At 42.5% G+C, this 25271-nt stretch overlaps 1 protein-coding gene across 3 annotated transcripts in view; it reads left to right on the top strand.

The window, feature by feature from the left end:
• The window catches only part of Asph (aspartate beta-hydroxylase), a 212872-nt gene that overhangs the window by 32629 nt on the left and 154972 nt on the right, over positions 1 to 25271 (top strand). The window contains exons 1-4 of one of the 3 annotated variants that reach the window (XM_059253837.1): positions 6521 to 6837; positions 9959 to 10108; positions 13146 to 13214; positions 24993 to 25034. In XM_059253837.1, the coding sequence (XP_059109820.1) occupies positions 6807 to 6837; positions 9959 to 10108; positions 13146 to 13214; positions 24993 to 25034 (292 nt within the window). In that variant the 5' untranslated portion in view covers positions 6521 to 6806. Of the gene's footprint in view, positions 1 to 6520; positions 6838 to 9958; positions 10109 to 13145; positions 13215 to 24992; positions 25035 to 25271 lie in introns of those variants that run through there. The other 2 variants (XM_059253836.1, XM_059253835.1) reach the window with 2 other exon arrangements.

The raw sequence follows: 25271 nt of genomic DNA, 5'->3' as shown, positions 1-25271 counted from the left end.
CAGGACAGGTCCTGCTGTGCTGTGGTGGGTTCTCAGGACAGGTCCTGCTGTTGGTTTTAGGTTCCGAGTGTAGTAAGGCTAAGAGGACCTTGAATCTGGTAGGATGGATTTAAGGGCAGAGACGTCTGAGGCAGTTTTTGTGGACACGGGAAGCTGTAATGAACCAACCGTAGCACGCTGTGGCTGCTCTTGCTGTCAGGGAGGGCAGACAGCCAAGGAGGCCATCATGCTGGACCAGGGCTGTGAAAAGGCTGAGTAGCAGATGTGGCCAGGAGAGGCTTAAATGAGGAACTGGGTTTGGAGGGCTGGGGACGCAGGTGGTGAGTGTGTTAATTGACCATGTGACTGTAATGAAACATTAGCTAATTCACCATATAAAGAGGTAAAGTTTGTTCTAATGGTTCTAGAAAGCCCATCACAAGGATGGGTGTTTCCGTCACTCCCAGCCCCTAGGAAGAGCAGCCAGTCATGGAGCACATGGTGGAGCAAGCCGCGGGCCTACGTTATGAGACTGGGAAACTGAGAGAGCAGGTGGGTTCCCACCTTCGAGACTACACCCCAGTAACTGAGGACTGCGTGTGAGACTACTTCCTCACTGGAAGGAATTACACTGGAGGAATGGATCCGCTGGGAGCCATCCCCCTCGCTAAAAACAGCACGTCGGGGAGTAGGAAGGAGAGTTACAGAGTCTGAAGAGACCAGTGACTAGACAAGCTAGAAAACACTCTCCATCCGTTCCTCTGCGGCAGAGGTGACGCTTCCAAAGCTGGGGGCGGAGTCAGCGTGGTTCTCTGGGGGCGGAGTCAGCGTGGTCCTCTGGGGGCAGAGTCAGCGTGGTTCTCTGGGGGAGGAGTCAGCGTGGTTCTCTGGGGGAGGAGTCAGCGTGGTTCTCTGGGGGCGGAGTCAGCGTGGTTCTGTGGGGGAGGAGTCAGCGTGGTTCTGTGGGGGAGGAGTCAGCGTGCTTCTGTGGGGGCGGAGTCAGCGTGGTTCTGTGGGGGAGGAGTCAGCGTGGTTCTGTGGGGGAGGAGTCAGCGTGTTTCTCTGGGGGAGGAGTCAGCGTGGTTCTCTGGGGGAGGAGTCGGCGTGGTTCTCTGGGGGAGGAGTCGGCGTGGTTCTGTGGGAGAGGAGTCAGCGTGGTTCTGTGTGGGAGGAGTCAGCGTGATTCTCTGGGGGCGGAGTCAGCGTGGTTATGTTGTACTTCGTGTCTGCAGCATTGCCTTAGTTTGGTGTAATCTTGACTACTTATATTAGATTTAGAATGATAATCCTTGCTCATGTTTGTTGAGGCACTGTAACACTAGCTCCTTTTTTGAGGGGATGTGTTGGTTAAAATAACACAACTTTACTTATTCTGGGGTACACTACTGGCACCCGTAGTGGAGTTAAACAAGCAGAACACGTTCAACAGGACTTTAGATTCCTTGTCTGGCTGCCTGCAGGGCTGCAGAAGTATTTCAGCAAGAAGGCAGATGTGCCTAGGGAGGTGAATTAGGTTGCGGTCACAGCAAGACACATTGTAAGAGGGGGTGTAGGATACAGCATGCAGGAGCAAGGCTTCTGGGAGTGAGAGGGGGAGACCCAGGGCTGGGCTTTGGAGCCATTTGGTTACAGCTAAGATTGAGGTCCTGGGGAGGCCACCAATGATGGAGCTGGAGCTGGGGTGTGCAATTGCATGCTGAGGGCTCTGGAGGAGCAGGATTGTTGTTGCTTGGCTTTTTTTTTTTTTTTTTTTTTTTTTTAAATGGGGCAAGGAATTGATAAACTTGCAGTTGGTAAAACAGAGCTGCTTTCCCCTTTTTGAGACTGAGAATATGAGGGCTTATATGTCATCCTTTTTGCTTATTTGTTCGTTTACATATATCATCATGCGTAGTCATGGGTTTCTCTGCGATATTTCAGTACTTGAACACAGTGTGCACTGATTCAATCTAACTTTCAAATCGCCCCTTCCTGACAGCCGATTAACCATTCTCTACATTCAGGCTCTCTGCAGTGGCTCCAGTCACTGGGGACATAGGTATGCTCATGGGACCTACAGAAATTCAAGCTTGGGAGGAAGAGATTAAGAAGCACCTGGTTATCTAACAGGTTAGGGCTGCTGTTGCAGATAGGAGTGGCTGGGGGCCAAGGACGAGGCCAGCACTGGCTGAGAGGCCTCGTGGACTTCCCCTGGCAGGTGTTTGTGACAGGTGCAGCCTGTGGCTCCGTGGACATGGGCTGTGGCTCTCGTGGTCTCAGGTCACATCAGCCTGATATTAATAGTCTCTGAGTTCCCATTACAGGTCTGTCCGCTGCTTGTGGCTGGGGTGGCTCAGTCCTGGCAGCTGCTCCTTTGACAGTGACTGCAGCTTACTTGTCTGCTGTGCTGTGAATTTGCCGTGGACAAGTCCAGTTTATTTTTAATAACTTTTAGAAGTATTCTCCTTCACCAAAAATTTTATTATCATTACGGGCATTTTCTTGCAGTTCCGAGTTTTCTTTCCCTGTAGTAAATTTGTAAATGATTTAAAGTGATAACTCAGCAGTTTTCTTCACTTACCTCACTGCACAGATGTTCTGTTACCTTTGTGAAACTAGGGAAGAAAGACATTTTTAACAATGCTTATTTAACTGTTGAAGAATATAGAAGGAGGAGGAGGAGGTTAACTGTCTTAGTTAGGGTTCCTGTTGCTGTGATGAAACACCACCACCCAAAAGCAAGTTGGGGAGGAAAGAGTTTACTTGGCTTCCACACTGTAGTCCATCACTGAAGGAAGTCAGGATGGGAACTCAAACAGGGCTGGATCATGAAGGCAGGAGCTGATGCAGAGGCCATGGAGGGGTGCTGCTTACTGACTTGCTTCCCCTGGCTTGCTCAGCCTTGTTTTTTATAGAACATTGGACACCAGCCCATGCATGACACCACGCACAGTGGGCTGGGTTGGGCCCTCCCCCATCAATCTCAACTTAGGAGAATGCCCTACGGACTTTCCTACAGCTTGGTCTTATGGAGGTATTTTCTTTGTTTTTTTTCCCCCCCTTCTTCTTATTCTGTGTGTCTTTCACATCATGCATCTCCATCTCAATCATTTCCCCTTCCCTTTGTATTCACTCTTTCCCCCTCAAAATAAAATAAAGTTAAAGAAAAGAAAAAAAAGAGAAGGAAAAAAATCAATCTCATCATGGAAGCTATGGTGTGGCACAGTGAGTCATACAGTAAACTCTTTTGTCCATATATCTTTCTTACAACTGTTCATTGCGAGAGTCCTTGGTCTGGTTCGAGGCCTCTGGTTTCTGCTGCACTATCGATGCGGAACCTCACTGGAACTCCTCTTCATTGTCCTGCTGTTGCCCTGTGTTGTGGAAATCCTGCAGCTTTGGGTCTGCAGGACCGGTCCTTTCATGTGCTCCAGCAGATCACAGATGGGGTGGATGTTGGGGTGTGCCAACTCATAACCCTGGTTCTGGGCCTGGGTAGTTGCAGGGTTGGTCAGCCCTCTAGCTCTCCCCTGTCCTCACCACCAGGGTGAGTTCTCCAGCATTGCCCTGGCTAGCTCACACCTTGCAGCAATGGGCAAGAGGCAGGTCCCGTTCTCCTGCTTTCATGTCCTCAGGGTCGGATTCCCCACACCTACACCTTCAAGGCCAGCTCTACTGTGTTGCCCAGCCATGGCATAGGGGCCACTCTCCTGAGTGCTGCAGCTGATGAGGGGCAGGGCCAGCTCTCCCACCTGCCTCAGGCATTGATTGGGGGATGGGGTGGAGAGAGCATGTCTCCCCTGCCCATGGCGACACATAAATGGGAACGGCTCTCCCATGCTCTCAACTATGGCTCTGGCTCATCCACACCTCCACCAACAGAATTGGCTCTATTGTGCTGCCCAGTTGAGGTGTTTCAGCGGGTGGGGGACAGGGGCAGCTCTCCTGCCATTATGACCTCAGGGCCACCTCTTCCCTGTTCACGCTGCCAAATACAGATGAGTAATGGGGACAGCTCTCCCATGCTTACAGCTTTGGGGCTAGCTCACCCACACTAACCCAGTGGGGTTAGCTCTATTTTGCTGCCCAGGAGAGGTGTAGGGCCTGCGGAGGCATTTTCTTAATTGCGGTTCACCTCTCTCAGATGCCTCTAGTTTGTGTTGAGTTGACATAAAACTACCCAGCACATTAACCGTAGGGTATATGGTCATGGTTAAGATTAGTCTGCAAGGAATAACCAGACCTATATTGTTGAGGCTGGTCCTGATTTAATGGCTGTGGTTCTTACATCAATTAATTGGCTACTGTCTTGTAATTTTTAATGTGGCTGGCCTTGCACAGCCTGCTCAGGAGCACCTCAGCACTGGGTGTGTTGGAGATAGCTGGGAGTGAATGAGAACATTTCTGCACGGATTCTGATTCCAGAAAATGTGTGGCATGGATGTTAAAGCAAACGTGTGTGCCTCGTGTATGTCAAGACATATTTCATAAGCAGGAAACTGATATCCAGAGGTGTGGTGACTCTCCAGGATGACAGAAATTGGGAAGCACATCCCCATCTCAAAACTATACCAGGCCAGGGTCCCATAAGTGTGGCCTTGTGTGTCAGTTGTGGCATGGTCTTGTGGTCCCAAGGAGTGTTCCTTATCCTTCTCATACCTGCCAAACAAAGAAGCTTCCAGAACAGTTACCTATAATATTATATAATATTGCATGATAATGTAGTATTATACTGATAGTACTAGAACAATTACCTGAAGGTTATTTTTAACTCCGTCCTAGCAAACCAGGACACAAGCTGACCTGGTGCCTTCTTCACGTTGTCTCGTATCTAGACCGTCAGACTTGGAGTCACTGACCCCTCTTCAGAATGGTTTAAATGTTTTATTTTCTTATGAAGACTTAAGATGGAGTGAAAAAAAATAAAGATGGAGAAGCCACTTTGAAAGGTTGCTGCTTGCTCTAGATTCTACTTGCTCTAAATTAATTTCATTTGTTAATTAGCTCCAATGATGCCTATAAACTGCTAATCTTAGAACAGTAAAAAAAAAAAAAAAAAAAAAAGGCATTAAAGTTGGAGCCGTTTTTCTCTTCCCAGAAGGGAGCACTGGGTGTGGGATTCGTGGTCTGTCTCCCCCTCGGAGGCGCTGCCTCCCCCCTCCACCCTTCCATCCTTTTCTCAGTTTCTTTCCTTCAGCGTCCCTCAGCCCTCTCTTGTCTTCCTGCGAAATGGTTTTGTACTTGGCTTTATTTTTGCTGTTGGAAGGACTATTCCTGGGATGATAGTGTTGTGACTCAGGATTCTAGAGTTCATGAATTTCTTGTTATTTAACATTAGTCTTTCTTCAAGCAGTCTGGTTAAATAGTCTCACAGGCTTCTGATTAAATTTTTTTTTAAAAGATGTAATTTCTTTTCTTTTTTTTCTTTACTAAGAAATAACAACCACAGATCCCCCTCTCATCCCTCCTCCTGCTCCCCTCCAGCCTTCCCTCCCAACCCACCTCTCCTCCCCTCCTCCAAAAAGGTAAGGCCTCCCATGGGGAGTCAGCAAAGCCTGGTACATTCAGTTGAGGCAGGTCTGGGCCCCTCCCCTTGCATCAAGGCTTAGCAAGATGTCCCACAATAGGTAGTGGGCTCCAAAAAGCCAGCTCATGCACCAGGGATAAATCCTGATGCCACTGCCAGGGGCCCCTTAAAAAGACCAAGCTATACAACTGTTTCACTTATGCAGAGGGCCTAGTCCAGTCCCATGCAGGCTCCGCAGCTGTTGGTCTAAAGTTCATGAGTGGGAACTAGCTTGGTTCAGTTGTCTCAGTAGATTTCCGCATCCTGCTCTTGATGCCCCTGGCTCATATAATCCCTCTTCCATCTCTTCAACTGGACTCCTGGAGCTCAGCCTGGTGCTTGGCTGTGGATCTCTGCATCTGCTTCCATCATTTACTGGATGTAGGCTCTATGATGACAGTTAGGGTATTCACCAATCTGATTACCGGAGTAGGCCAGACAATGACATTGTGAAATTTGCAGGCGAATGGATGGAACTGCAAAATATCATCCTGACTCAGAAAGACAAACATGGTTTGTACTCACTCATAAGCGAATACTAGATGTAAAGCAGAGAAGCTAGCTAACAAGGAGGATCCTAAGAGGGATGCATGGATTGCCCTGGGAAGGGGAAATAGATGAGATCTCCTGAGTAAACTGGGGGCGAGGGGGGGCAATAGAGGGTAGGGGATGGGGATTAGAACATAAGGGAATGTGATGGTCGAGCTGGAACAGGGATGGAGTGGGAGAGCAATGAGAGAGACCATGATAGAGGAGACATCATGGGGATAGGGAGAAACCTGGTGCTAGGGAAGTTCCCAGGAACCCACAAAGATGATTAAAATTCTGAAGGGCCAGATGATGCTGGCTCTGGGCTTGGGGCCATGCGTGGGCTCCTTTAGTTACTGACTGATTTGGTGTTAAAGCTGAGGCCCTTGCAGCCTGTTCCGAAGAAAACCACACTGGTGGTACCTTTTGTTTCCTTGCTCTTCCAGCTGCTTCATCCTTCAGAGCTTGGAGTTACAGGAGATAGGAACCAACCCAGCAGGGGATCCATCCCCAGTGGGAAGGGCTGCAGGCTTGTCAGGAGTGCAGTCTGCCTGAGTGATTAGCAGCATGTGGCCGCGAGGAAGCGGCCTCTAAAAATAGCTGGTGAGCAGTCCACAGTCAGGTCCAGTTTTAACTCTGGAGCTGTTGGCCAGGCAGGACTAGTAGTCACGGTTCTAGAGGAAAGGGCATGCTGGGTGCCCTATACATCCTGGGAGCACCTTAGGTCTTTCCCTTCAGTGTATTGTATGCATGGATGGAAGAAGTCAGAATGGCTGAGGACAAAGGTATATATATATATATGTGTCTGTTGTTTGGATTAACAGGGCCTTAGACCCGGCTGACAACTTTCTTGACTTATTTTCAGCTCTGCTCTGTTCAGATGTTGTTGGCGAAGTGCTTTACATTTTCTTGCCTGAATTTCTGGAGAGGTCGACTTTTCACAGTGGCTGCTTTTCATGGAATAATCCTTCTCTAATAAGAATAGATTTGCTGTCCTAACTGAGTCTGCCTCAATATATTCTGCTACCACAAATCACATTTTATAAACTATAGTCTCATGTGTCTGTTATAATGAACCTAAGGAATTGTGTGTTCAGATTCCTTATAAAAATGTGGGAAACTTAAGGGGTATGCGAATCTAGTCTTTAATTAGTGAGCATGCTTGGTTCGAGCAGGTTTACCTTATATGGAAATTGACCTACTTCATGTGAAGCGGAGGGTAAATGAAAAACAAAATAGAAGACACTAGAATTTTTTTTCTTAAATTGACGCTTTCATATCCTTAATGTGTTGAATTTACTTTTTTATATGTATCTTTTTTCTTTATAAGAAAGATTGTCTTTTTGTTAGTTTAAAACATATGTATCCACTAGGTATGTTGAAACTCTGTATAAAGAACTGTTGTTTGAAAACTTTAAATGCTTTGTTTAGTATCAGTGTGAATGCCCAGCACAATGCCTCCTAACAGTTACCCAGAGACTGGTTTGTAGTTGACTTACTGGCAAGGGAGTCCCCAGCGTGCAGTGACCTTTTGTCCCTAGCCCACTTTGGAGAGTCTTTTCCTCTGACTGCTGGGACCGATGCCCAAATGGTAATGTTCTGTTCAGTACGGTGTGAGAACATTTTCGTATGTGGACATCATTTTAATGAGGCAGCATGGAAGAGAGCGAACCCCATTTAATTTTCATTTCGGAAAATGAGTTGCCATATTCTTAACTGTAGGAAACCCCTTTGGTGACTGCATTTTTGGATATGGGGCCAGAAAACCAGATGAAGATTGACTTAGATTTTTTTTGATCTAAAAAGATCGCAACAAATGCTGGATGTTCTTCCAGAATATTTTTGTGATAACGTCCTGGTTTTGAATTTGTTTGTGGAGTCTGAAACCCTTGGGAAGGGTTTGCTTTACCACACTTCCTTCACTTGAGTCAGGAAAACCGATCTGCCCCTGGGGACCTGGCACAGCACATTTACAAGGGGACAGGCCAAGCACGAGTGGTGTGCTCCAGAGAGGGGCTGGGTCCTTAGCTCCTGCGCAGTGTCCTTCATGAGCATGCTCAAAGGAAAGGCTGTGAAGTGCCAGCAGGGTCTCCTATGACTCGATGCTTTTATCATTTATGGAACTAACAAGTATTAATAGTAATAAGGTTAAGATGCCAGAGTAACACACTGTTTGACATTGTAAGGGATAAGGTATTTTTAACAATTTGCTATTTTAGTTAACGAGGAGCAATGGAAAGATGGTATCTGTGGCAACGTCCAAGAACAGATATGACAAGAACCCAGTTTACTGTAGTTTTATCTTTCATTTTAAATGACAGTTTAAATTGGAGACGTATTTCACTTTTTAATAAGGTTTACTTTTGTTTTTTAATTATGGGTATAGCCACATCAGTTCAGATTCACGTAGAGGCCAGTGACATTGGATTCCTCTGGCGCTGGAGTTACAGACAGTTGTAAGCCACTGATGTGGGTGCTGGGTACTGAATACAAGAACAATATATATTCCTAAACACTGAGCTGTCTATCCAGTATGTATTTATTTGCATATTATAGAAAAGTAAGAAAGATTTTTTTCCCATATAGCTTAGGGAAAAATGTCTTCATGTTTATGAAAGTGTAGTACATGGCATTTGGGGATATTTACTTATACTTGTGGAATATAGCACTCTTTTTTTAAGAGAAATTTGCACGTGATGGTAACTTTTTAAACAGTATTGACTTTTGTAAATTCTGTTTGCTTTGACCATCAGAAGACTATTTCTAGGAGGTTATAAGGCACACAAAGCATAGAAGTGCATGATAAATGGCACTGGGTGAGCAGCAGTTTACAGAGCGGTTTCCTGCATGAGGGCCTGTTGGCAGGCCTGTTTCCTGCCTCCCCACGCCCTGCTGGACCTCCTGAGGAGGGGGTGGAGTTGTGCTCCATTTCATCTTTTGTCTGTGATTTATGTTTCTGTGCATCCTCCCCTCACTCACCTTCCCTCAATCCTGAATGATTTTAGAGGAATTTACTTTCTTCTGTGGCAGTTAACATGGTTTAGGGTGATATACTGTGTAAATAGGCTATGAAATAAGATCCATCTACATCTCTGAGTTCATTAAGTAAGTTGACATGCACTGGACTTCACAGGCTGTTGGCTGGGTTTTTGAGAGTGTGCTGCTGTGGGTTGGCAAGAGACATTGGTCCATAAAAAAATAGCCACCTACCAGCACCAGGAAAAGGCAGCATCCAGTGAAGGAGCTGGCAGAGTCGGGGCACCATGAAGATCAGCATAACTAAAGGGATTAGGGGGCCATGCAGTAAAGAAAGCCACAGAAGTGGAAGGCAAAACAGAATGTCTGCCCTAGTGTTCGTGATGTGACTGACACTTGCTAAAGACGTGGGTTATTGTGTCATAATGAGAGAATACTAGCTTTGACTAGTTGAAACGTTAAAGGTTCAGACAACGCAAGATAACTGTGACAAATATCAAACCAGGGCCAGCCTTTTCCTTGATACGGGACGGCAAGAAAGAACATGGCGTCTTAGTCGTGTTTATGAGGTACTGTGTCTGCTACTTAGCCCAGGAGGCAGGGCACATGTGGCCATGTGGACATAAGAGTGTTCTTATGAAGACGGTTTTTACGAAGGGCTTGGAAGGAATGTATGTGCTCTGCCATCATAGGGGTTTATTTCTGCTCAGAATTAAGATTATTTAAATATGGTAATTGAGTTTAATTAGAAACTTCTTTGTGTTCAAAGTGATTATTTTGTGGAATGCACTTTGAGAATTTAAGAAAAACCTGTTTCTAAAGTGATCTTTAGTCCAATCACTGTCAAAAGAAATGAGTGGGAAAGGTGGCATTCAGCCCAGTGGTTTCTTCTTCTGTGGTGACACTTTGCATTTTTCTTTCTCCAAACAGAAGCAAAGCATGGAGGACACAGGAATGGGCGGAGAGGAGGAATTTCTGGAGGCTCCTTCTTCACATGGTTCATGGTCATTGCCTTGCTGGGTGTCTGGACGTCTGTGGCCGTCGTGTGGTTTGACCTGGTGGACTATGAGGAAGTTCTAGGTAAGAGTTAGGGTATGATCTCTCTAGTGAATTTGTAAGAGGGAAAGTGGTGGTCCGTGGTAATCTCCACGGCTTGTTAATACCTCTCTGGTATTATTACTGACTGTAGCTTTCCATTGATTCTTGATAAAGTGAAAGAAAAGGGTGCATTGCTAGGGCTGCCTGGGAGTAGTGGCCTTGATTTTGACAGTTTCTTTGCAGGCTCTCTATTTATTGTGGTATATGGAAGCTTCCATCTAAACAAATTTTGTTAAATTCATTTTTGCTATTTTCTGTACTTTCTATTTTCTATTCAATTTTGTTATGAGTTTTGAAAATTTTAGATCATGAACTGCTTCCTTTAGTGGACTTAGACTTAAGACCTCAGTCTGTAGCCCAGGCTGGACCCTACCGTGGTCCTTCTGCCATGGCTCCCAGTGGTAGGGTTCTGAAAGGGAGCTGCAGTGGCTTACTTGATAAAACCTTCCTTTAGCGAGGGTTCACAAGGAGCACCTGCCATGGCTGTTGAGACAGGAGTGTGTGTGCACACAGGTGTGTGAGTGCAAAGGCCTCTGTGCTGCTGACCGTGTGCGCAGGTATGGTATCTCCATGCTCTTATAGGAAGTTCCTGGGGGTATTTCTAATAGTGTCTAACTTTCTTCTCCTTTTTTCCTTTCTCTTCACATAATCACTAAAGTTTTAAAATTTTTATTTAGGTCCCTGTGTGGGTGTCTGCCATGTGTGGGTACCCACAGAGGTCAGAATAGGGCAATGAATCCCTTGGAGTTGGAGTTACAGGTGTTCATGAGCCACCTGATATGGATGCTTGGAACTGAACTTGGGTTTTCTGGAAGAGCAGAAGGCACTTTTAGACACCTAGCCATCTCTCCAGCCACACTGAAGTTTTTAAAAATGATTTGTTTTATATTGACCACTTTTCATTTTCATCTGTTTTAAAAATGGAGAGAAATAACATAAGTTAAATATTGTAAACACTGGAAAATCTACAATTCATTGGTTTTTAATATATTCATCATTTTGCACGATCATCATCATCATTCAATTTTAGAACGTGTCTATTACTCATTCTTCCCCAGACATTCACTCCTCCCTCAACATTTTGACTTTCTGGGATGATTTTGGGGGTTCTGAGCATAGCATAGACATGCGTGTGGCCTTTTGAGTTGCCTGCTATCCTTAGCATCATTATATGTGTAAGGTTCAGAGTAACACTCCATCATATGGATATACCACACTCTGTTTATCTAGTAGCCATCGATGACGATCATTTGGTTTCACTTTTGGCCGTTATGAACTATGGCTTCCCTCTTTAATAATCCACTTAGGGATTATTAAAGACTGGTCGGTAAGAAAAGTACACACTTGTTAATGTTGTGTTGAAGACCCATCCCTTCCGCTAGCCCTCCTGTGCCGTCATAGATTGTTGCCATCTTTGTTAGGGGAGAGGAGAACAAAGAATAACACAGTCTGTTTACGTATGATCTGCCACTCACTGATGTTTGTCTCCCTTACTACCTTAAGGAAAGTGTCTCCAAACAGATGAGTAAATTAAACGAATTTTAGCTTGGCATAAGCAAAAATATGATTTCATTAACTTACAGTACTGTGTTGCTAGGTAATATGTGTACCCTTTAATGATAAATAATAATCTTCATGTTTTTGCATGCATGCAGCCAAAGCAAAGGACTTCCGTTATAACTTATCAGAGGTACTTCAAGGTAGGCAACTGGAGATGCATTTTAAGTGTACTGCATCTTTCTCTAAGACCTCATCCTTATTCTACTGACTTAGTCATCTTCATCAAGAATGTAAGTGGCAGGACCAGCTTCCCCTTGGAAGGCTCTCAGGAAGGGTGCAGCCCTTCAAACAGTATTAAGTACTATGCTATTGATAGCCTTGACTTATAGGTTATTCCTTTCATTTTCTTAGAGGAAGGATAATGTCTTCATCGCTGCATTCTTACTGGTTTTCTTGTGTGTGTACTAAGCAGACTTTTGTATAGCAAAACCGGAGCCAGGGAGCTGGGAATTTTGTTCTGTACCAAAATTCCTGCCTGCCCTTAGGCAATCTTTAATGTACTTTGAATTAAAGAACTGGAAACAGTATTTACTGCCAACTGTTTTTCATAAGAATGCTATGTTTTTGCTTTAAAGTATTGCTGTGTACTATGTTTTTTTCCCATAGTTTTTGTCCAATGATGAATTATAAACCATGTTGATTTTGGAATATTTTGTAGGGTATGGTCTGTATTAGACTCATTTGAAATGCTAAACCTGTAGACAGCACCCTGAAAGTGTTGGCAAAGCACAGCCAGTGTTGAGGAGGCTGAGAGAACTTGGCTTCCCACCATTTCTCTTTTAAGCCTTCCCCCTTTTTCCTTAAGGAATGGATGTCCAGTGTCTGGGACGTGTTTAAATGGGTGAACATAAATTTTTCCATTGTCATTTCAAGAAGCCTCCAGTTTTACATACTTCCAGAACAGCCCCCCCCCCCCAAGCTGATGCATGCTTTTTTGTTGTTGTTTGTAATTTATTATTAAGTATCAAACAATTCATCCTTTACTCTATGAGGTTCTTATGCTCTCTGTTGACTTATTTATATTCTATCTTTATTTGAAGCTTAGCTTGCATTCATTGTTGATAAGTGAAGTTTTACATCTTAGAAACATCAAATTTTATGCATTTGTTCAGCTGTTAGAAATGGGTTGATTTTTTTTTTTATGTGTACCTATTTTTATGTAAAATATTTTGAAGAGAATAGTAAGATTATTGTGAAGTGATAGGATCAGGATATTCCCAAATCTTTAGGGGAAATATCCTCTCACTTGTATGTTAGGATTTGTTAGCTGCAAACTTTTTGAATCTGTAGGTGACCCGCCTGTGAGTTTCGGTAATTATTCTTACAGTTCTGCTTTGCAGGAGTAAAAAGAGAGGAAATAAGTAACATTTATGGTGTCTAAAAACTACAGTGAGAAATGGTTCATTATTAAATTTGTTTTCTCTTTTTTCCTGTGTGTATCATTTCTTTCCTGTTGTAGGAAAACTAGGAGTCTATGATGCAGACGGTGATGGAGACTTTGATGTGGATGATGCAAAAGTTTTATTAGGCAAGTACATTTCTTTCCTTCTTTTTGTTAGAAGGAGTTAAGATACTGAAGTCAAAAGAATATTTTTAATATTCTTTAATGTTAGATGTATTATTATATATAATAAAGTACATATAATGAAGTATAATAATAAAATTATTATTACTTTAGTTATTCACAGAAACTGTAAATCTTTTATGGAAGTTATTTTTCAACGTAATATTTCGTTTTTGTTGATATACTAAATGACCACTTTTTCATTTTGACTTTTCAAATCTCTTTTGCATGTAGTTCTTGCACATTAATTTTTAACAATTAGAGCTTCATTTGTGTTTTCAGATTTAAACATTTCATAGTATGAACTTAATGTTCAGAGATATAGATAATGTCCTCATGTGTTTTCAAATGAGGAACAGATTTTTTTAAAAGCATCATTTTACATAATTTATTCTGACTTTCCGATGTCAGTTTCTCCATTGAGATACTGATCAGGGCCAGCTTGGCTTAACTTCCATAGTGAGACCACTTGGGGCAGCATGCTCAGCAGAATATGACCAGAGATGAAAATATACATTTCTCATCTGGCATAAGCTAATTTTGAAATAAAACCATGGCAATAAATATCTTTAATGTCCTATTCATATTTAAAATTTTACATTAAAATATGAACTAGTGGTCTTCAATCACGGTTTCCTTTCTTTGGCAGTCTTGGGCTTCTTTGTAATTACATTACCAGCGAGGTGTTTCTTAAAATAAAAATAAAGATTGGTATTTCCTCATTGTTTAAAACACTGTTTTACTAGAAAGGATAGTGCTGATTTGAATATGCAGATTTTTGTGTAATATAGCCTGTTATTTCTGGTTTTAAGTAGCTCATTTCCTTTTTCTTAGTATGAAACAATATGCACTAAAGCTTCATATCAAATTATTTAGCAGAACAGTAGCTGTGGCCTGATATTGTGTATGTACTAAGTTTAATAGCCTGCTGGCCTAACTGTTGAGCGTATTTCTGATCTTGAAGACGGGAAGGCGTGGAGCAGTTCAGCAGCTTTTGGAGTCAGATATCACTTCCTTTTACAACAATTCTAAATGTGAAAGTTTTAGTTGTGGTCAGCTGTAAGCCAGCTTGTGCCTCAGCCCTGCCCGCTGTGTTTGCTTCTCCATGCAGAGCGGCAGGTAGCGTTTGCTGTTTACAGTGGCAAGTCCACTCTACAATTTTCAGGATAGCTCTCCATTTAATCTTAATGGCATCATTTTGTATTTAAATCAGAGTTTCAGTACATACATTAAATTCTCAGGTGACCATAGTTTTAGGCATGTGAAATAAAATCATGTACAATGTAATATGTGAGGGTGATGGAATTTTTTTGCTATCAGTGGTTTTATTGTTCCAAGATACTACTTTAAATGAATTCTGAATAGTGAAGCTTTTAAAAGCTAATGTCATAGGAATCCTGTTGTGTTTTTTAATATTAATAACTTGAGTGTGTTTTGGATTAATATAAAAATTGCATATAAACACACACACACACACACACACACACTCACACATACACACTGAAATTATAGACCCAAAGTGTATACTGCCTCAGTGGACTTCTGTACAGTTAGGAAAGTCGTTTGGAATGGAAACTGTGTGGCTTCACATGGGATTTTACACTTTCACTAATGGCTATATGTTTGTGTACTTACTCACCACCCAAAATGAAAAATCCATGACAGAGTTATAACTAGACAATCAACTTGTTTGGATTCTAAGAGGTATTCTAAGCTGTTTTTTTTTTTTTTTTTTTTTTTTTTTTTTAAACCACTTTAAGATGTTAGTTAACTTTAACACTGGGAATTGCCATTTGTAGGTCGACAGAAATGGTGTGAGCAGCTGTTGGTTTCTAGGCGAGTGTGCCAGGAGGTAGAGCCCAGTGTGGGAGACCTCCTACTGAAACTGTGCTCTGTACAGGTCTCAGCTCTTACTTGGCTTATGACTTAATAAAGATGACCCCCAGGCCCATTGACACTGTCACCATGCACTGCGAGGTGTTTCTTCTCTGCACCAGTACAGTTTTAGCTCTGCTTGACTTGGATGACTCGGGTTCTTTTCTCACATGAGGGAACTAAAGCTCAGCCGTGCTGCAGTTCCTTGCAAGTGTCTACAAAGACAGAACCTGGTCCAGTGTTGAGATGCTCTGTGTGATGGGGGAGCGGTTACAGAGCATGCATTGCTAAGAGACTAAGCTTGCTTTCCTTCCTATTGGGATAGTTAGATTAACGCAGGAAGCCAAGGTTAGGGAGGGAGGGAGGAGGCACAGAAATGTATGTGATAAACTTCCACAGACTTGACATTTATTTCCTACATTCCCTCCCCCTTGCCCTTGCCATTTCAAGTCTAAATCTAAATCATACCAATTTGTGGAAATATACATGTTGTTTTCTTTTCACATTTTAAGCAACACCTCCCCCCAACCCTTTAATTATAAGTACAAAAGTATGAGTAAATCAAGACCAGTAGCTGTTACTGATTTTACTAATTCTCAGTCTCCTGATATACTTTGAAAATGTACAAATCCTGCCTTTGGAAATAGGAAATTATAATTTCCTATTGTTGGGGCCAAATTGTTTAAAATGCAAATGATTTTGGTTTCAGTTTCTTAATGAAACTTAACATACACACATATATTACATACAACAACAATTAAAAAGAGGCAGTGAATTTGAAAGACAGCAAGAGGGTGGGGCAGCAATGGGAGGGCTTGGAGGGAAGACAGGGAAGGGAAAAATCATGTAATTGTATCTTAATCTCAAAAAAAAAAAAAAAAAAAAAAGAAGAAGAGTATTCCCCACATACTGTCAATAGTAAATGGTCCCAGAACTTAGTGTTGAGGGAAACTTCTTACAGCACCCTCACTCGAGGATGCACACCTGCCCTTCGTCCTACAGCCAGCACCTAGCTGACCCACGGCAGGTGTGGTGCAGCGCCAAGGGAAGCAGTCCCTTGTGCAAGTGCTAAGTGTAGACTGGAAAGAGATGTGAGGCCATCGTGAGGAGCGTGGAACTCACCCAGCATTTAATGCACTCACCCTACTGTTGGTTTGGGGTGACTCTTAGGTTCAGAAAAATGACATGCCCAGAATAGTTTTTCTCTTCATATTGGTATATTCCTCTTCTAAGAACTATAGATACAGAGCTTTGAGATGGATTAGTTGGTAAACCTCATGCACAAACATGAGGACCTGAGTTTGGATCCTTACAGGTGCAGAAGCTCATTCCTCATCAGGAGGTGGAAACAGAAAAATCCGTCAGGGTTTGTTGTCCAGCTCCTCTAACCTAGTCGGTGGTCTCCTTGTTTCGTGAGAGACCCTGTGCTGGGTTCCTCTGAACCTGCCTGGACTCTCACATCCAGCGCAGCAAAATCACTGAACCTCAAAGCCTCCCAGACTCAGTACCAAGTCATGAAGAAGATGCTTGGCATACTCTTCAGACTACCACATATGCGCACAAGCATATACATGCACATACACCATCCACACAACTACAAGCTGCTTGGGTCACTGTCCACATATCTGTTGCTCAGTTCCACCTGCCATCCTGAAGCACAGACGTTTCCTATTTTATATGTAGTAATGTGAAGCACTTAGAGCACATTGGAAAACAAAATAAAACTGTTTTCTCTAAATATACAGTGGTAGTATTTCAGTTGGGGAGAAGAGTCTTTCTCACAGTTCTTGGGTGGAAACGAAGATCTTTGTTCATAGCATTTGGAGGCTTAAGTTCCATGAAAAACACCCGGAGCTTGTCAAATTAACTACCAGCTGCAGTTTGTGTGTCCCTCCCCACACCCCCGGAAACTGACAGGGTCTAGTTCTTCTGTTGACAGATGCAGAGATGTTCACTGTAATCTTTCTGACTTCAGCTAGCTAACGTTCTGTTAGCTCCTGTGTGTCAGTCTGTCTAGCTAGTAGTTGGGCTACATGGAGAAATTGTGTGTTGTAAAGCCTGAAATGACCAGGCTTTGGTTACAAAGGCTCCGAGGTTCTGAGGTTCATATTCTTCCTGTTGGAACTGCCATTTGCTTTTCTTCCTCAAATTGCTGGGCTGTTCAATGTGTGGTGCACTGATTGGATATCTCAAGAGTCTTTCCCTTGCCCTGGCCATTTCCCTGCTGGAGAAAAACAGGATGACTTACATATTGATTTCCTCTATCTGGGGCCCTGTTTGGTCTCAGTGCTTAGAAAACAGCAGACACCAGGAGTCTTTGCAGTAAGAGCGCCTCCTCTCACGGCTGAGGGGAAGAGCAGATAGGGATGTCCCGCTGCTGGCTGCTGCGGCTGGCTGCCAGCGCCTTCCGCAGAGGTCTTAGAGGCAGGCAGAGAGGATGATTAGCTGCTGGTTTTAACTATTGGGCAGACTTAGAGGGCCGCGAGTCAGTGGTAAGAGTGCTGCTCCACTAACCAGTTTAGGAGTTTGATGTGCATTACATATTTGAGTGTCTGGATGCCCAGCTGAGATGCTGCAGACTCTAATCCTGGTGGCTTGCTCGCTCAGAACACCTACTGTTTACTCCAGGGTGGATGATCAGCTCTGGTTCATCACTGAGCAGTTTGGAGGTTTGTTCTCTGGTATTTCTGTTCACTCTTTCTATCACTGTGTACAGAGTTTGGTGACACATTTTACCAGTTTTGACACCGAGGCTCTAGTGGGAAAGAGGCAAAACTGAGGAGCTGGGAGGAGCGTGAGGTTGGTGGGGTGGATGGAGACTCGAAGTGTGCTTCTTAACTGATTTCTTTATTTTCTACATTACCTTTCCGTAAACCTGTGACCACGATGCACCTCCCTTTTAAGATCGCACTGCCTAAGCTTAACCTTTTCCACCTAACTGGTCTTCTCGTTTTCTCTTTCTCTCTTCCTTTATTCTTATGTAGGCCTGACCAAAGATGGCAGTAATGAAAATATTGATTCTCTTGAGGAAGTCCTTAATATTTTAGCCGAGGAAAGTTCAGATTGGTTTTATGGTTTCCTCTCATTTCTCTATGATATAATGACTCCTTTTGAAATGCTAGAAGAAGAAGAAGAGGAAGGCGACGCTACAGATGGTGTTGATGGTACGTCGCAGAATGAAGGGGTTCAGGGAAAGACCTGTGTCATTTTGGATTTGCATAATCAGTAACTTCAGGGAATAAAGGCACTGGGTTGTCGAATGGAGCAGCCTCCTCCTCTCTCTTTGCTTATGCAGGGCTCAACATGTGGGGCAGTTGTGACTTCGTGATAAATGTCAACCATGTGAACCTGCCCAGTCCAGCCACTTAGCTAGACCCTCGCTTGGCTCCTTCCATGCCTAGGAAGGAGGTGGCTTTCCTCATGCCTGTAGCTGTTCACAGAGTGCACTGGAAGTGATGTTCTTAGCATAATTGGTTTCTGTATCATTTGATTTCCACTTCTGTATTCACTAAACTGAACTGGGAATTGTGTTGTAGTTTTAACCCTTGACGCCTGTCTTCCTAACACTCAAATGGTAATTTTAAGGGGAGTGATGCTCAAACTATTCCTGGCATGACTAACAACGTTAAATGCTTCTCTGTTGATCTTTAATTTGCCTGCTGTATGTATGGTGATGGCTCTTTAAGAAGCTGGTACATTTTAATCTGTAATTTGTTTAAGTTCATTGACTTGTGCTATAAGTTCCTACAAACTTATTAAAGTTCTGTATTAATGGTGCTTTTGATATAATTTGAAAATAATCCCATGTTTTTGCCTTAGGGTAGTAAAGTTTCTGAATTTAGATACTAACAGGTCTGAATATGTCCATTTCTGAAATCAGAATTTATTTTAAATTTCATTTTCAAATATACATCCAGAGAAGGTATTTGTAATTTTTTTAGGTAGGCCTATTGTAAAAAGGGGAAGTGTGAATGTGCGTCTTACATTATGTTGTACATATTAAAACTATCTCTCCTGAATTAGTCTTTTTCCATTTTTTTCCTTTCATTAACTTATTAGCTGTTGATTTCAGGGTTAGGTATAATATAATGCTTAGATTTATAAATTAAATTTATTGAAGTGGTCATTCATTTTCAAGAGGAATATTTTTCCCACTAAGAAACTGTTTGCTTCATTAATACAGAAGCAGTTAATTAGCTGCATATGGATCCACTGCTGGAAACGACCTCCTTAGTTTCCCAGTGACCTCCTTTGTGACTGGAATAGAGTGCCACCTGAGGTGTTCACTCTTGCTGCTTTTGGAGGGACAGTCAGGATGTTTAGCTCCCTCTGGGAATCTCTAAAGTTTAGCTCAGCGTTGGGTCCTCATGCATTTTAAACTAGAATACACTGGTGTTTTAGACAATTTGATTTAAGTATCATTTTCAAATATTCTTTGTTTTTATATATTTACTTTCAAGTAAATAGCTCACCCATTTGTTCTGGGGAGAATGTGGCACCTTTTATTTTCATGGTTATGAAATGCTGTCTAAGGTTAGTTCCTGGAATCAGAACACAGAGATTCGCTCTCTCCTAACCATATCTACTTTTATATGTGGTTACATGTGCCATTCATGGACCGTGATTTCTCAAAGCTTAAATGGTTGTTAAGACTAGTTTTTCTCATTCTTGTGTTCAAGCAGTACATTTTACTATGCTAGTGTGGCCTTGGTCAGAAGCATTTGATACTCAAGTATACAAGCACTTCAGTTAACCTTCAGTGAAGCAGTAAAAGGAGTATTCTTTGATAATCTTTCTCAAGACCACGTCTTAATCCACTTTGAATTTGAACATTGTGAAATAAAGGTTATTAGTTTTAAATTCACCATTTTAGGTCCTACACTTAATAAAAGTCACTGATTCATATTGCTGAGAATTGTTTTTCAAAGCAATTTTGTTCTTGTGTAATGACTACTAACTATGTTATGGTGTTTTAGTCAGAAGTGAATAATTAAATTTCTGTGTTAAAAGTGTTTGTAATTAATTTCTCATCAGGTTTTGTATTGTCATGATACTAATGCACATTTTATGTACAGAAATTAATTATGCCCAATTTCTCAATTGTAAAACAAGTGTGTGACATGGTAACTTCTTGACAATTTAATACCACCTTTAATCATTCCATTTGAGAAGCTTTCACTGATGATAAAATACAGGTAGCTGATGAACCCCTTACTTCTGTGACTTCCTTCAACTTGTATCTAGGGCTCTTTGAGTGTGTGTATGATAAAGAATAAAATTATTGGCAAAAATGTGGTGTAAAGAAAACAACTTCTTAAGTGTTGTTGATTACATGTATCTAAGTTGTGATTGTCTAAGGCTTTACTTTATAATTTTGTTTCATGAGATATTGTCTTAGTTCATATCTTAAACGTATGGGCTTGCTTCGAAGGGCATCTTTGTATTCTGTATATTTGAGTGTTTGTTTAGTTACAGAGTTGTAAGTTACTATATTCACTCTGCTTTTTCAGTTTTGATCACCTAAAAAACCTGGCATGTGCTGTGCAGTCCATGTAGCATGGGCTCCAGAGTGCTTGTTCCCGGGGGTGGGGGGTGGGGTGCTGGAGATTCCCTTGTTGTCCTTTGGCCGCTTTTGGCAGGGCTCTTCTCTCCCTTGGAATGGGAGTGATGGGAGGAAGCACCTGCAGGAGAGTTTTCTAGGAGCTGACTTTACTCACTCAGAAGCCTGGCTGTCAGGTGTGCTGCTGTGTGGATCCTGCGGCAGAAGCCACATGGAATGGAGTGCTAGCTTGAGTCTTTCTCTCTACAGATGGCCCCCTGCCTTGCACAGCTCCATCCAGACATGTAAGATAAGTCTTTTCTGTGTTTGGACCCTGATTGGCTTGTATCTATCCTTAGTTTTTCTGACTACACTGTTTCCTCAGCCCTTTTAATATTGGCAACTTTGAAGAACCGCAGAAACAGATAGAGGCACAGTCCTGCTCTTGACCTCATTGCTGAGCAGTGCCTCATGGGGATTGGTATTCACAGCCCTCTATAAAATGTAAAACAAGCTGTCCTGGAGTGAGCTGTGGAATTTCCTTTAGTCATGATGTATATTGGAACACTGAACAAGGAATTCAGTGACTCTATGTTCATGGCATTGGTTGGTAGGACCAGCATGCCATATTTTTTTTATGTTTGCTGAAGTAAACTTGTCATACCCTCAGGTATTTACCAGCTAGATTGAGGACTACTTGGACCTAGCAGGTGGGTCTTTGGCTCTATTTGACACTTCATTGCTGAGTCCAACATGTGGCATCCATTATTTCAAATCACATCACTTGTGAGTCCCATGACTAATGTGGAGGAGCCTTGGGTGTTTCCATTGTGTACTAAAAACACTGAAGGTTCTTCTTTTCAAAATAGAAATAATAATGAAAGTTTTTTTGTACACCCCCCCCCCCCCCCAAGAGAAATGGCATTTTGAAATTTTCTCAGTGACTTGGCAATGCTAACGACACAGGTCCTCAGGTGGTCTTCTCACTCGCTCACCAGTGTGCTGGTCTGCTTACGTTGCCTCTGTCCGTCATTTAGCTGTGTGTCTTCATTCCCCTCTTTGACCCATCATACTAAGTTGGTGAGGTTCCTGCTTTCTTCACTGGCAGATTTCTTGAGTAGTGTCATTCCAGGTCTTAAGAAGGGAACAGGTGCAAAGTCTCTGCACGCATTTCTCCAAGACAGAAGTTGGGCAGTCCTATCTACTGATCCATTAGATCATACCGCAAAACTCTGGTTTTGCGTATTCCAAATTGGGAAGTGTTCTGTGTAGGAAGGGGGAAGGTGAGAATCTGAGACTCACACTGATCAGTCTCTTCAGGGACAGTGGGAATGATCAGGTGACCTCAGTGGGAAGCACAGGTACCTGTAGTCTGAAGGAGCTACTTGGATGTCTTAATAGAGCCAGCCTTCTAAAGTCCTGTTTTCTGCATGTGGTAAAACCATGGATCCAACTGTTGGCTTAATCGTTGACACATTTTAATGTCATAGCAGACGTTACATTTTGAAAATGTGTTTGTAGTAATGCCTCTGTGGCAGTTGCCCAAAGAGGGTAAATTGGGCAGGTTCTAAGTCAAGAACATAAGACATTTTTTTTTCCTTCAAATTTCTGTTCAAGAATTCCCAGTTATTAGATGGATTAATGACAGTCACCTTAAAACGACAGACACAGACTAATGACTGGGGTGGGGGTTGGGGGGAGGGAGCAATGTGGACCACTTTTTGTTTTTGTTTTGTTTTGTTTTACGTTCTCTTAATGTTTCCATTTGACTTCCTTAAATGACATCCAGATGGACTACGAGTAGCAAGAGGTTTTCTTTTCTGCTCTGATAGAATTTTCTCAACAGTGCTTGGAAACTGTTTACACTATAGTAAATGGCATTGTTATCAAAGCCTTTATTGTTTCATAGAATTCTCTTTGTCCCTGGGGGCACTGACCTTGGTAGTAAAAAGAGAAAAGCAGGTGTGTTTGTTGATGTTTCACACCTAGGCCACAGCAGCCTCAGGCAGTACCAGCCAGAGTCCCGGAACTGCTGATGTGCGGCCTTGTTGCTTTCCTCTACTTCCTATACTAGTGTTGTAAGCATCATCCAAGCTCTCCTGCCTTCCAGGCTTGTAGTACTCCAACCCGTCATTAACGTTTCTTCCCATCATAGAATTTCTTTCTAGCCATTGCTTCTCCTTCAGCCGTTCTGTAGTACGCTGGTTGGTTCCAAACCCGAGCCTTTCCTTAGTCCACCCCAGTAGCTCAGCCGCCTTTTCCTGGAAGCCTTTCCTGCTTCCTTCCATCTTCACAGCACACAGATTCAAACACTTCAAACTGTTCCTTGTCTCCTGCTAGTCTCTGGAATTGCCTGTTGCATCACTTTTCCTGATGCATTGGGGAGACGCTCCTGAACAAGCTGGGTCTTGAGGTTGTCTTTCTTTCTTAGTGCCATTGCCTTTTCTAGAAAACTCAACCTCAAGAGGCTCAGGTGACAGGAACCAACATTTTCTCTAGAAACAAAGTATGATAGTTGTCCTAATCTTTTCATCTAAAAAAAAATCCCTCCGAAGTCACAGGCTTGTGTGTGTGTGTGTGTGTGTGTGTGTGTGTGTGTGTGTGTGTGTAGCTCAGAAAAAGTCATTTAAATGGATGCCTAGAAATGTATGTGGTTGCACTTGGATGGTTCTTTTGCTTTGAGGCCTTTCACCAGATCTAAAGTTTTAAGTGCAGTGTTCTTAAGGTTTTACTACGCTGACACTAATCCAGCATTCTGGATTGTTGGTGATTAAGATTTAACTCTGGCATTTCATCAGTGTAGCTCATTTGGGCTCTAATGAATGGGTTTGGGGAGTAGATTGTCTGGTCGTCCCCCACTGCCCCCTTACATTTTAGTGGGAGCCTGTGCTGCCATGGAAACAGTATGCAGCATTGGAAGAGGGCATCTACGGTCCTAGACTATAGATGCTATCGTCCTTTTATACATTAGAAAGTGTTCACGTATGTAAAGGTTAGTGTTACAGAAGTAGGTTTAGTATTTATTCTGAATTAACTAAACTTGTTAAGAAGTGCTCCTTGGCAGTATTTGTTGTAGTGGTACACTGTTATTGATTATGTTTAAAAGAATCAAGTTCTGCCGTTGGAAAGTAACTGTTCTCTGCTGCTGCTATCAGTCAGGTCTCCTGTGTGTGACAGCCAAAGCCACAGAGAGCAGTTAGCTAATCACCCCTCCCTCCTTCCCTCCCTCCCTCCTTCCCTCTTTTCCTCTCTTCTTCCCTCCCTCCTTCCTCCCCTTCTTCCATTCCTCTCTCCCTCCCTCCATTCATCCTTTTTCTCCTGATTGAAGCCAATGGCATGGTATCCTCAGATTTCCCCTCTCCAGAACCATGACCATTCTCAGCTGGGCTATCTCATTTGATGGACACAGTTGACTATAAGCAGAGAAAGGGGAGGAAGTTAAGAATGGAGGGAGTGAACAACAAAACCAACATAAGGACACCTCGTTCCAGACCTGGAGTGGTTGGAGTTTGGGGAAACAGGATGGATACTGTAGTGTGGAGTATGGGTAACTGCCTGGTTTAGGGGCTTCTGCTTAATACTTCCCTGACTTAGCTGTAGGGTAATCACTTGTAAAAACCTCCCCCTCCCATGGTAAGAACTGTGTCTCCTACTTGATATACCACTTCAGAAACCTTGCCAACATGTGCATATAAAATAACATTTATGTGAGTGGGAAATAGAAAAGGAAAATCAACTGAGATGTAAGTACATTCCTGTTGGAAGAGAGTATGCTGAAAGCATATAGTATTGATGTTTGTTACAGGGTTAAAAAGAAACCCATTATCATAACTGATTTTCCAAGAGTGAAAGTAGAAAACGGTTGTAAAGATTTTAGAGTAACAAGTTAATATGACTCATATAATAATGTATTGTTTGCTTATGTAACTTTAAAACATTACATTTGAAATGATAGAGAAAAACAATGCTTGTACAAAGATTAAAGTTGTACCAGAGTAGCTATTGTGGATAGCAGTGGTGATACCATAGGGGAATGGATCATCTGTGCCTTGAGAAGTCTTCTGCCTGCAGAGCCATGGCAGTGGCAAAGCCAAAGGAGTCTCAACCTTTGCAGTTAGGATGCTATCTGGTCCATAGGCTAGTTATAATTCCTTCCTCTTAAGACTGTTTTTATGACTGATGTGTGTTTACTGTCCTCTGAATGGTAGATGTAAGTACTTCAATTTGTTTCATAGAAACATCAGTTTAAACTAGTTTATAGGTACTGATTTTTAATTTCCTCAACATTTTGTTTTCCTAACCTCTTTTTATCTTGTAAATACCAACAGAAGGACCTGGTGGGTTAGCCAAGAGGAAAACTAAGGCTAAAGGTATTATTTTCTATTTCTTCAACCAGCCTCTAGTGAATCAACTTCATGCTTGATGGTGCATGACGTTCTTGATGGAAATGCAGCCACAGTTAATAATATCGCTTTTTGATTGGGGTGTTCTGTGTTATGAACAGCTTTTTGAAGACTAAATTGAAGACTTTTGCTTTCTCTAGCTAGCCAGCAGTATAATTAATTTCCTTTTCATGTTATCAGATCTTTCTAATAGCCTGTAGATTA

The sequence above is a fragment of the Peromyscus eremicus genome, chromosome 2, assembly GCF_949786415.1.
Source record: "Peromyscus eremicus chromosome 2, PerEre_H2_v1, whole genome shotgun sequence".
Classification (NCBI taxonomy): Eukaryota; Metazoa; Chordata; class Mammalia; order Rodentia; family Cricetidae; genus Peromyscus; species Peromyscus eremicus.
The sequence above is the reverse complement of the archived record's forward strand: the minus strand, read 5'-3'. Positions and strand labels throughout refer to the sequence as shown.